Consider the following 13,002-nt stretch of genomic DNA (forward strand, 5'->3'; position numbering starts at 1 on the left):
TAATTCATAGACAAGAATTCTTACAAGGGTTCCTACCATATTGACTGCAGCAGCTGACGGGCTCACAAAGAATTGCCCCCCTCAGCAGACTTATTCACACCTGGCTTTGGGGTTTCAGTGTGGGCTGAGGCCCTAGCGCAGGGTCCTATCCAGTTCTTTTTATCACATAAAGCAAATTATAGATGATCTCCTGACAAAGGAAGAGTACAGTTTTCCAAGGACATTTAAAATGGAAGTATAAGCTGGTCAGGGTGGCTCATGCCTATAATCCCAGCTACTCAGGAGGCAGAAGCAAGAGGACTGCTTGAGCCCAGGAGTTTGAGACCAGTCTGGGTAACAAAGCAAGACCGCATCTCTGAAAAAAAAAAAAAAAAAAAAAAAAGAAAGAAAGAAAGAAAGGAAAGTATAATTTTCTTTAGAGACAAAGTTTCACTCTGTCACCCAGGCTGAAGTGCAGTGGTGTGATCTTGGCTCACTGCAACCTCTGCCTTCTGGTTTCAAGCAACTCTCGTGCCTCAGCCTCCTGAGTAGCTGGGGGACCTACAGGTGCACACCACCACGCCTGGTTAATTTTTGTATTTTTAGTAGAGACAGGATTTTGACATGTTGGCCAGGCTGGTCTCGAGCTCCCAACCTCAAGTGATCCACCACATCAGCCTCCCAAAGTGCTGAGATTACAGGCATGAGCCACCATGTCCGGCCATTTTTCTTTTTTAAAATAATTTTTAAAATAAAAATATTATTTAAAAAATGAACACCATGAATTGCATGTCATCTTTGCACAGGGGCCATGCTTAATCCTCTCTGTATTATTCCAATTTTAGTATATGTGCGGCTGAAGCAAGGGTTTTCATTTTTTCAATCGATTCCAGCTTCTGCAGAAGGAAGTATAATTTTCTGATGGCTTCTAAAGAGGAACAGTTAGCAGTTATTGAGATATAATCCTGTAAGGTGGTGTAGGATGGTGATATGATGCCTACTCGTCCCCTTACCCAGGCTGAGTTTAAATTTGTGTTAGAAGGAGCTGCAGGATGGAGAATTTGGGGTCTGGCTCAAGAACAGTGTGAGTACAGGTGATAATCACAGGGGAATACATTGCACATGGGGAGTTAGCAGTCCTGCCTCTACCTTGCTGGCTGATTGAGAAGTCACTTTGAGCCCATTTCCTCCTCTGTGGGGGGAATAAAAGGTCAGCCTAGATAAAACAGAATATTTTTTGTAAATTTCTGACTGTCTCTGGGAGGGAGTGTGGGTAGGGCCACCCTGAGCCATTTGAACTCTTGGGAAGTCCTTCAGAGTGAACACAGATCAGCTCTCACTGTTCACTTACTCACATTTCACCTGTGGTGTCAGAGCCTCGGGTCCCAGCAGAACTGGGGAACATCCTCCAGTTACAGCATGTAGTCCCTGCAGCCTGATAACCATCACTGGGGTGGATTTCCAGCCTCAGATGTTCAGGTGCTCTCTTTGGAAACACAAACTTCTCACGTTACTGCACCAAATATGGGTACCCAAATGACAGCCATAGCGCATGTCGGGTAGAGCTGCATTGGGTCAAGTGGTGCCTTTAATCAATTAAATGTAGTTTTCGTCCCTGAAAACTATTTGCTTCCTTATCAACCAACCTGAAGGGAATTATGGGGGTGACATTGGGAGTCTTGGTGGGTTTCCAGGCTTTCATAAGTTCGGGAGAAATTATTGACTTAGCATAGATGTGAGCTCAAAAAAACATTTCCTAACAGCAAGAAAAGTAAGCATTTCAGCTGAAAAATGGACTGTGAGTGTTTCCTGAAATAGCTGTTTTCTTGAATCCACAGAGCAACATGTACTGTATTACTGGGGATATAGTATTTGTTTCACAGGGTTGTTGTGAAGATAAACGGGATACCCCAGATAAAACACCTTGTGTCCCCGCCATCTTAACAACCCTCCTTTAGGCTGGCGGGTCACCTGCTCAAAAGCCTTCCCCAGGGGGGTTAAAACCTGTGTTTTAGTAGGTTTGATACCGGTGGGCTGAGGGAGATCCTCTAACGCCAGTGCGACCTTGACCCCAGCCAATGTCCAGGCTCTTGACACTATCCAGAGAATGAGTTCAAAGACAACTCAGAAAATAGTGACAATATGGAGATTTATTGCAAAGAGAAAAGTACACACTCAGGAAAAAGGATTGTGGGTGTACTCAAGAGAGGGTCACGCAAACGGGGCTTGGGGCTGCTACCTCTATGGGTTTCTTTAACCAAGGGGTGAAATACTCATGAAAATTCCTGGAAAAGTGTGGCGATTTTTCGGGACTGTGGTGCCACCCATTTTTACTTCAAATATGGGTGTCCCCGGAACTGTCATGGCACTGGTGTGATTTAGGATGTTAAAGAGCATATAATGAAGTCTTAGGAGAAACCTAAGTCAAATCCAGGACCACGTTGCGTCCAGCCAGTCTTAGCCCGCCTGGTACACACCCTGGTTTTCAGGGTCGTATCAGCCCATAGACTCTAGTCAAGTGAAACTGCTGCCTGGAATTTTTTTTCTCCTGTGACCACCCTGCATTACTCCTGTCTCATGCTCAACACGTAATAGGGCCTCAGGAAATAGTTACCAAATGAATGAATGGTTGCCTATTCTGCTTTTGTTTAACCACACTCTTGTCTTAAGCTCCTATGACGATACCCAGGGCCCCCGAGTTCTGCCAGTTCCACTACGGCATGGATGCAGGGCGAGTGGCAGGTGAGCAGGTAAAGGATGAGTAAGGGAAGCCGGCAAATCCGACGCATTAGAGAACAAGAAAAAGAAATCCTTAGAGACTGGGGGCCAACAAAGAGCCAGGCGCGGGCGAACCCACAACCAGAACCCCGAAGCCCCACATCCGCTGCGGGGACGACCACCCCCCTCAGCGCGGTTCCGGGCGCGGTCCCGCCCCCCGCCCGGCGCCCCCGACCCCGCACGCGGCGCCCTCCGCAGCTCCCGCCCCCGGGGCGGTGCCGGGAAAACGCGGCGCCTCCGCCGGTCACGTGGGGGCCGCTCCGGCGGGCGGCGCTGCCGCTTCCCAATCGCGCCCTCCCAGCGCCGGGGACGCGGCGCCCGCGCTCCCGCCCGAGCCCGGGGAAACCGAGACAAGGAGGCGCCGCCGCCCCCTCCCCGCGGCTGCGCCCCGGCCCTGCGCCCGCAGCATGCCCGCCGCCGGGCCGAGCGCCGCCTTCCCCCAGGAGCTCGAGGAGGCGACGCCGCTGCCGGCCGCGGGGCCGCGGCTGCGAGGGTAGCGGGGCCGGAGCCGGGCACCCCGAGGCGCCGCGCGGCAGGCGGTCAGGGAGGAGGAGCAGGCATCCTCCGCGGCGCGCGGGCGGCGGCCCTGCTGCCCGGCGCGCCCATGGCCCGGCCGCAGGGAGAATGCGAGCTTCCCTGCACGCGCTCGGCGCCCCCCAGAGCCGCTCGCGTAGCCGTCGCCGCCGCCGCCCCCCAGCCGCGGGCGCTCGACCACTGGCTGCGCTAGGACCCGCGGCCGCTGGCCGCCAAGAGCGGGAGGGCCCGGGGCGCGGCGCGGCATGTAGCTGCGGGCTCCCGCGACCGCGTGAGGCTGTCGGCCCGGGGCCCAGCCATGGCTGGGATGGACAGTGGCAACCTGAAGACGGCGAGGCTGTGGCGGGACGCCGCCCTGCGTGCCAGGAAGCTGCGGAGCAACCTGCGCCAGCTCACGCTCAGCGCCGCCGGGGCCTGCCCCGGGGCCGGGGCCGACGCGCTCGAGTCCCCCGCCTCCCCCCAGCTTGTGCTGCCGGCCAACCTCGGAGACATTGAGGCGCTGAACCTGGGGAACAACGGCCTGGAGGAGGTACCCGAGGGGCTGGGGTCGGCGCTGGGCAGCCTGCGCGTCCTGGTCCTGCGCAGGAACCGCTTCGCCCGGCTGCCCCCGGCGGTGGCCGAGCTCGGCCACCACCTCACCGAGCTGGACGTGAGCCACAACCGGCTGACCGCCCTGGGCGCGGAGGTGGTGAGTGCTCTGAGGGAGCTGCGGAAGCTCAACCTCAGCCACAACCAGCTGCCCGCTCTGCCCGCCCAGCTGGGCGCTCTCGCCCACCTGGAGGAGCTGGATGTCAGCTTTAACCGGCTGACGCACCTGCCCGACTCCCTCTCCTGCCTCTCCCGCCTGCGCACCCTGGACGTGGATCACAACCAGCTCACTGCCTTCCCCCGACAGCTGCTGCAGCTGGTGGCCCTGGAGGAGCTGGACGTGTCCAGCAACCGACTGCGAGGCCTGCCTGAGGATATCAGTGCCCTGTGTGCCCTCAAGATTCTTTGGCTGAGTGGAGCTGAGCTTGGCACGCTGCCCGCCGGCTTCTGCGAGCTGGCCAGTTTGGAGAGCCTCATGCTAGACAACAACGGACTGCAGGCTCTGCCCGCCCAGTTCAGCCGCCTGCAGCGGCTCAAAATGCTCAACCTCTCTTCCAACCTCTTGGAGGAGTTCCCTGCCGCGCTGCTGCCCCTGGCTGGTCTGGAGGAGCTCTATCTTAGTCGCAACCAGCTCACCTCGGTGCCATCCCTTATCTCGGGCCTGGGCCGGCTTCTCACTCTGTGGCTGGATAATAACCGCATCCGCTACCTGCCGGACTCCATCGTGGAGCTGACGGGACTGGAGGAGCTCGTGCTGCAGGGGAACCAGATCGCGGTGCTGCCCGACAACTTTGGCCAGCTCTCCCGGGTGGGCTTGTGGAAGATCAAGGACAACCCACTGATCCAGCCACCCTACGAGGTCTGCATGAAGGGGATCCCCTACATCGCAGCCTACCAGAAGGAACTGGCTCATTCCCAGCCGGCAGTGCAGCCCCGGCTCAAGCTGCTCCTGATGGGGCATAAGGCTGCAGGAAAGACTTTGCTGCGCCACTGCCTCACTGAGGAGAGAGTGGAGGGATGTCCAGGAGGAGGGGACAAGGAGAAGTGCTACCCACCATCACCTCCCCCTGTGAGCAAGGGCATCGAGGTGACCAGCTGGACGGCCGATGCCTCCCGGGGACTGCGGTTCATCGTGTATGACTTAGCTGGGGATGAAAGTTACGAGGTGATCCAGCCCTTCTTCCTGTCCCCAGGCGCCCTATACGTGCTGGTGGTCAACTTGGCCACCTATGAGCCTCGCCGCTTTCCCACCACCGTGGGCTCCTTCTTGCATCGGGTCGGGGCGAGAGTGCCCCACGCGGTAGTGTGCATCGTGGGCACCCACGCGGACCTGTGCGGAGAGCGCGATCTGGAGGAGAAGTGTCTGGACATTCACCGCCAGATCGCCCTGCAGGAGAAGCACGACGCGGAGGGGCTGAGCCGCTTGGCCCAGGTGGTGGATGAGGCACTGGCCCGGGACTTCGAGCTACGTTCTGCCAGCCCCCACGCAGCGTACTACGGCGTTTCGGACAAGAACCTTCGACGGCGCAAGGCCCATTTCCAATACCTGCTCAACCACCGGCTGCAGATCCTCTCCCCCGTGTTGCCTGTTAGCTGCAGGGACCCGCGCCACTTACAACGCCTTCGGGACAAGTTGCTGTCAGTTGCTGAGCACCGAGAAATCTTCCCCAACTTACACAGAGTACTGCCTCGATCCTGGCAGGTGCTGGAGGAACTGCATTTCCAGCCACCTCAGGCCCAGAGACTGTGGCTAAGCTGGTGGGACTCGGCGCGCCTGGGCCTGCAGGCGGGTCTGACCGAGGACCGACTGCAGAGTGCCCTCTCCTACCTGCATGAGAGCGGCAAGCTACTCTACTTTGAGGACAGTCCGGCCCTCAAGGAGCACGTCTTCCACAACCTCACCCGCCTCATCGACATCCTCAATGTCTTCTTCCAGAGGGATCCCTCCTTGCTGCTGCATAAGCTGCTCCTAGGGACCAGTGGAGAGGGCAAGGCGGAGGGGGAAAGCTCCCCGCCCCTGGCGCTGCCCACCCCGAGCCAGGAACTGCTCCGGGCCACCCAGCTCCATCAATATGTGGAGGGCTTTCTGTTGCACGGGCTCTTGCCAGCTCATGTCATTCGGTTGCTGCTTAAGCCTCATGTCCAGGCCCAGCAGGACTTGCAGCTGTTGCTGGAGCTGCTGGAGAAGATGGGACTCTGTTACTGCCTCAATAAACCCAAGGGCAAGCCTTTGAATGGGTCCACAGCTTGGTACAAGTTCCCATGCTATGTGCAGAACGAGGTGCCCCATGCAGAAGCCTGGATTAATGGGACCAACCTAGCTGGGCAGTCTTTTGTGGCTGAGCAGTTGCAGATTGAATATAGCTTTCCTTTTACCTTTCCACCTGGGTTGTTTGCACGGTACAGTGTCCAGATCAACAGCCACGTGGTGCACAGGTCGGATGGTAAATTTCAGATCTTTGCCTACAGAGGGAAAGTTCCTGTGGTGGTGAGTTACAGACCTGCCAAGGGAGTCCTGCAGCCAGACACCCTGTCCATTGCTAGCCATGCATCACTACCAAATATATGGACCGCATGGCAAGCCATAACCCCCTTGGTAGAGGAACTGAATGTCCTCCTTCAGGAATGGCCTGGACTGCACTACACCGTGCACATTCTCTGTTCTAAGTGCCTTAAGAGAGGATCGCCCAACCCACATGCTTTTCCAGGTAAGCGGAGAGAGGGAAGGGGTTCTTGAAGATACTTGGTTCTCATTTGGCTTATGTTTATTTAACTTCATGGGTTCTCCAGGAAAGCTGCATAAGGAAAACAGGGAGATTTGGAGGCGAGCAAAAGGCAGTAAGTACCTGAGCATTATGAAATGCAGGCACAAGTGTCATCCTCTCCTGATAGACTCGAACTTCCCAAATGGGTTTCAGTCACAACATTTGCCATCTCCTTTGCCCTCTTGTCGATGTAGCCCACATTTGGTAGAAGGAAATTTCAGGTGATTGAACAGATGCTGGGCAGTGTCTGATGTTAGCTTCTTACTGAGCCCTGGCTAAAGTGTTTATTAGACACATCTCGAAGGGGTAGATGAGTTTGAGTTTCAAGTGTCCAGTGTCACAATTTTTAAAAAAACTTAAATGTTTGTGGGTACCTAGGTGTGTATATTTATGGGGTCCGTGAGATGTTCGATACAGGCTTGCAGTGCATAGAAATCACATCATGGAAAATGGGGTATCCATTGCCTCAAGCATTTAAGCACTCTGCTTACATTCAGAGTGTGTAATTAGAAAGTAAAAATTACCGCTCACTTTTCTTAAGAAATTCCAGAGAAGATCTTTTGTAATTGGAGTGAACGATGGATGACTAAAGACAAAAATTTCAGACTGTAATGCATGACTAAATCCTGGGGCTGCTGCTCGCCTCCGCCCACTCGGGCATGGAAGATAGATGACTGAAACCTTTGAGGGGCGTTTCCTTGGGAATTTCCTGGCAATTTCGAGTTTTATAGACGTCTTAAGGTTTGTTTTTTGGTAAGTGTTAAGCAAATGAAGCTTTCTGGGTGCTTAATAATTGAGATGGAAGGGACAAAAAGCGAAGAGTTTTCTGGGGAGTGTTTTCCAGTAGGCTTTTTTTTTTGTTTTCTTTTTTAAGCCATCATAAGCAAGTGGAAGAATTCCAGGACTAGTTGTCTGGTATTTTTTTTGAAGTTTTTTTTTTTTTCTTTCCCTTAGAGCAGTTTTAAGTTTATAGCAAAACTGAACAGAAGGTACAGAGATTTCCTATATATCCCCTTCCCCACATGTGTAGCTTCACCAACATCAGTATCTCCCGCCAGAGCGGTACATTTGTTTCAGTTGATAAACCTGCAGTGACACATCAGTATCAGCCAAAGTTCATAGTTTACACAGGGTTTACTCTTTGTGTTGGGCGTTCTGTGGCTTTGGACAAACGTCCAATGACCTGTATCCCCCATTATAGTATCATACAGAGTAGTTTTACTGCCTTAAAAATCCTCTGTGCTCTGCCAATTCATTCCCCTCGATCCTGGCAACCACAGATCTTTTTACTGTCTCCATAAGTTTTGCCTTTTACTTGTATGGGATTTTTTTTTTGTTTTTTTTGTTTTTTTTTTTTTTGAGCCTGGTTAATTGGTATCAAACTAGTTTTTAGTTGAGAGCATGTCCATTTCCTCATCCTTTGTAGTTCTTTAAACAACTGTTTTTGTTGTTGTTGTTGTTGTTGTGGTGTGTTGTTTTTTGTGGAGCAGGCTTGGTTAACAACATTCCAAGTGTCCTAAGCACAAACCAGACAGAACGATAGCATCCTTGCATGTTTCTCACCTGGGTCCTCACCCCCAGGGGACACGGAGGGGTGACGAAATGGCAGACTGTGTCCCACTCTGATCTTTGTCCTGGTCAGAGGGGGACAACAAGAATGCAGCTGGTAATAGTATCAGGAAGGAATTGAATACCAATATTTCCGAAGGTGACATCTTTCCGTTGCCCTAGATCTAGGTTGAATTTAATTCTTCAGCATGAAAAAAGCCACTGTATTCAGTTACCAGTCAACTGAGCCGTCCATTCTGTATGTTTATCTGGAATCTTGTCACAGTCCATGACTTGGTAGACTCTTCAGTTTGTTTTATATTTGTCAATGTGTGTTATTCATGGAAGCAAGATACTTCTTTATTGTGATACCAAATTGAATAAAGTGACTGGGAGTTACACATTCACAGGGTAGTTTACTGAAGGAGCTACCTGAAGCCATTCTTAAACCAAAGTAATTAAAACAAATGTTACTAACAACAAAAGGAGAGACATAGGTTATTGAGCAAGTAAAGATCTTCTAAGAACTTCGAGGAGTAAGGAATGAGACTGGTTTTTGTTTTTTGTTTTCTAACCTCAGCTCTTTATGTTTGATTTTTACCAGTCATAAATTACACAGACAAGCTTGTACTGAGATGCAGAAACAAACCGCTTGTCTTGTTGTTTTGTCTATTTGCCTTTCAAATGAGGCACACCTGGTTTGGCAATCAAGGCTATAAGGAAGAGATTTTTTTTCAACGTGGAAAACAAATGATTGAAAAAGTGTAAAATTATATATTGAATGGGAATAAATCATCAGTTGTTTTTAGAACACAATTATAAAATATATACATACAAGTATTGGTAAATATTTTTGTCTTATTTATAGTCTTTTTGTTTTTTTTTTGAATTGTGTTGTTTTTCAAAAGTAGCAAAGGGCATAGAAGAGTAGAACAGATGATTATAGTACATTTTTCATTACATTAAGAAGATGCAAAAAACATTTTCCTCTTCTGTATTTTTCTGTGATTGCCATCATTTGTTAGTAATAGTTACAGTTGCAAAAGACTTGGTAAGAGTTAAAATAATGAGTTAGAAATAAAAGCTAGATGTAGGAACAGAATTATGTTGAGTGTTTAAGTAGAGCATACATTAAAAATAGATTCATTGAATATGTAGATTATTAAAATATATATTAATTCAGCAGAAACCCTTTGAATCTATTGGTAGCCTTTGTCTTTTCGTGTTTTTCTGTTTGTTTGTTTGTTTTTTGAGATGGAGTCTTGCTCTCTTGCCCAGGCTGGAGTGCAGTGGCGTGATCTTGGCTCACTGCAACCTCCACCTCTTGGATTCAAGCGATTCTCCTGCCTCAGCCTCCCAGGTAGCTGGGATTAGAGGCATGTGCCACCACACCCAGCTAATTTTTGTATTTTCAGTAGAGACGGGGGTTTCGCTGGGTTGCCCAGCTGGTCTTGAACTCCTGACCTCAGGTGATCCACCCACCTCAGTCTCCCAAAGTGCTTGGATTATAGGCGTGAGCCACTACGCTTGGCCACCTTTGTCTTTTTAAGAAGTCATTTTGCTTTTGGGGACATTAAAAATTGGTTACTTTTATGTTTTATGAAAGTGTCAAGTTGTCCTATAAACTATAACAATTTTATATGCAATGCTGAAAAAGTTGGACTTTGAATTTTCTTGGGATGTTAAAGTGAGAGTAAATAGTAAATTACTGTCTCCCTTGATTTTATACAGAAAAAAGTAAATTTGCACTAATATCTTTTAAAATATTTTTATGTGAACAGTCTATTTTGGCCTTGTGCTATTGGATTTTCTGGTCTGAGCTGCCCTACGGTAGTTGACCATAGGAAGTATAATGATAAATTTCTCTTTTCTTATTTTGGTTTATACAAGAAAAGTAATGGGCAGTGTGCGGTGACTCATGGCTGTAATCCCTTTGCTTTGGGAGGCTGAGGCAGGAGGATCACTTGAGTCCAGGGTTCGAGACCAGCCTGGGCAATGTAGCCAGACTCCGTCTCTACAAAAAAAAAAAAAAAAAAAAAAAAAAAAAAAAAATCAGCTGAGCGTGCACACTTGTGGTCCGAGCTAGTCCGGAGGCTGAGGTGGGACAATCACTTGAGCATGGGAGTTTGAGGTTGCGGTGAGCTTTGTACTCTGATCCTGTCTCTTTAAAAAAAAAAGAAATGATTGGAAAACGCACAGCCAGCAATCACTAGTTTCAAAGTTTTTTGTAAAAATAAATCAGATTGTCAGAGAGATGACCTATATTTGTCTTATTTAAAATAGGTAATCTGATAACATGATTATCTTTTTAAGACATCTTATTTAAGACAAATGGGTTGAGTGACAGGAGATTCTTTTGGAAACTCAGAGATGGCTTGTGATGAAGCCTAAATGCCACTGTGAAAGCCTTGACCTGCTTTCTCCATCCTGGCCACCATCCCAGCCTGATCAACCTGGTGAAACCCCATCTCTACATAAAATACAAAAAAATTAGCTGGGCGTGATGGCTACTGGGAAGAATGAGGCATGAGAATCCTTTGAACTTGGGAGGCAGAGGTTGCAGTGAGCTGAGACTGTGCCACTGCGCCCCAGCCTGGGCGACAGAGCAAGACCCTGTCTCCAAAAAGAAAATCTTTACCTGCTTCCTGCAGGTACCCTTTCGTTTTTGCAGACTTGCTGCTCGTAGCAGGTAGCCAGGATTCCCTTCCTTTTGCTGTTTTCCTTCTCATTACTTGGTCCTGTGTACTTGTCTTAGAGCAAGTTTCTTCTTGTGGGGTATTTGCTTATGCTTTTATTCTGTTCTACCGATATGACCTCTAAACTCGAAAAGTTGACACTATTGAAGTTGAGCGATGATATATTAGGATGTGGTGGTTAGAACATAGGCCTGCAGCAAGGTTCGAGTGCTTTGATATTCCTTTTAAGCAGATGAGTGAATACTGTGTGTTGTTGAATTGGAAGAGTGTGTCTTAGTGAGTCAAACTTGCATTGACTGCAGATTTTCACTAAATATCCTACTCTCCAAATTATTTAAGGTCATTTTAAAAAATAATGAGAAAGCAATCCAAATCAGTAGATAGAATTCGTTTTGTGGCTTTCTTTAGCTTTACTGTCTTTCATGTACTCAGTAACTTGATGCCTTTCTATATCTCCTGCCAAATGTGTTCTGTCCTTCAGTTTCTTGCAGACGGAGTGTACCTCTCCGACAACACTCAGCATATTTGACTTGTTTTGTTGGTGTTTGGGTGTGTCATGATATCGCTTTGATTAGGTTGTTCACTTGCTTCTTCTGAGCCAGAGACACACCCCAGACTTTGTAGCCTCTTCAGAACCTCTCAGATGTTTGCTGAATGATAGTTTGGTCTTTTGTGAGAAATATCTTTTTTTTTTTTTGAGACAGGGTCTCACTCTGTCACCGAGGTTGGAGTGCACTGGGGCAGTAATGGCATACTGCAGCCTCGATCTCTTGGGCTCAGGTGATGATCCTCCTACCTCAGTCTCCTGAGTAGCTGGGACTCCAGAAATACCCTACAATGCCTGGCTAATTTTTATGGGTTTTTTTTGTTTGTTTGTTTGTTTTTTTTTTTGTAGAGACGGGGTTTCACTGTGTTGCTCAGGCTGGTCTCAAAGTCTACCTGCCTCAGCCTCCCAAAGTGCTGGGATTATAGGCTTGAGCCACCATGCCCTGCTTGAGAACTGTTTCTTTTTCTTTGTTATTCACACACTCAGTGAAAATCCCAGGTAGTACTGTAATGATTATCTGGCTTTGTTTCATTTCCCAACTCCCTCCCCCTCACAGTGTTCCTCCAGCATTCCCATTGTGCCTCTATGACTGGTCTTACCCTTGAATAGGTCCTTCATTTTGACCACTGAAGCAAAGCAAAATTCTTGCCTTATTATATCTAAGTTTTAGAATTACTGGAATTTGAGCATGACCTAGTTGTTTGGATTGAATTAGTCATTGTTTTTAATTTCACAAAGGTTATTCAATATCTCTTTCGTTAAACTTTATTAATATTGATGCTTCTTGGCTTTTCTTTTTATGAACAGACCTCTGAACTCCCTGGGACTTTGTTTTATGTAAAAATCAAAACCTTAATCAGATACTAGGATAAACAAATACCATGCAGAATAGAATTCTAGAAGGCTAGAAAGGCCTTTGGAGTATTTGAATTATTTTAAGTGTTGGGTGCCTTTTCTTTAAACCCTGGAATAGGTTCTCAAGTCCGTCCCCCCACAAGTGGTTTAGAATTTTCTAAAGTACTTTTTCTTTAAATTTTTTTTTCTTTCTTTTTTTTTTTTTTGTGAAATAGGGATAGGGCCTTGCTATGTTGCCCAAGCTGCTCTTGATCTCCTGGCCTCAAGTGGTCCTCCCCTCTCAGCCTCCCAAAGTGTTGGGATTAGAGATGTGAGCCACCATACCCAACCAGCATTTTTTATTTAATAGATATTTTATGTCATGCTCTGAAGTTATTCCCCTTTGTCTGTGAAGAGGTGAGGGGCTTTAGCTCCATAATATAGGATTGGAATGAGTGGGGAAAGCTGGAATTGGATATTTCTGGTTGTCTTCTCATCTACGCATTAACTTGCTTCTATCCATGGGAGCCCCCCCTCCTTTTTTTTTTTTGTTTGAGACTGAGTCTCGCTCTGTTGCTCAGGCTGGAGTATAGTGGTGCTGTCTAGGCTCACTGTGACCTCCACCTCCTGGGTTCAAGTGATTCTCCTGCCTCAGCCTCCCAAGTACCTGGGATTACAGGCATGCACCACCACACCCAGCTAATTTTTGTATTTCTGGTAGAAATGGGGTTTC

At 48.5% G+C, this 13,002-nt stretch overlaps 1 protein-coding gene and 1 pseudogene across 2 annotated transcripts in view; one reads left to right on the forward strand and one right to left on the reverse strand.

Moving 5' to 3' along the window:
* Positions 1 to 745: 745 nt before the first annotated feature.
* LOC112630833 lies at positions 746 to 844 on the reverse strand (annotated as a pseudogene).
* Positions 845 to 3,041: 2,197 nt separating this feature from the next.
* The window catches only part of MFHAS1 (malignant fibrous histiocytoma amplified sequence 1), a 108,945-nt gene continuing 98,984 nt past the window's right edge, over positions 3,042 to 13,002 (forward strand). The window contains exon 1 of one of the 2 annotated variants that reach the window (XM_025394512.1): positions 3,042 to 6,587. In XM_025394512.1, coding sequence (XP_025250297.1) covers positions 3,590 to 6,587 — 2,998 coding nt within the window. In that variant the 5' untranslated portion in view covers positions 3,042 to 3,589. The remainder of the gene's footprint in view (positions 6,588 to 13,002) is intronic. The other variant, XM_025394513.1, reaches the window with a different exon arrangement.

This window comes from Theropithecus gelada, chromosome 8 (genome assembly GCF_003255815.1).
Source record: "Theropithecus gelada isolate Dixy chromosome 8, Tgel_1.0, whole genome shotgun sequence".
NCBI classification, from domain to species: Eukaryota; Metazoa; Chordata; class Mammalia; order Primates; family Cercopithecidae; genus Theropithecus; species Theropithecus gelada.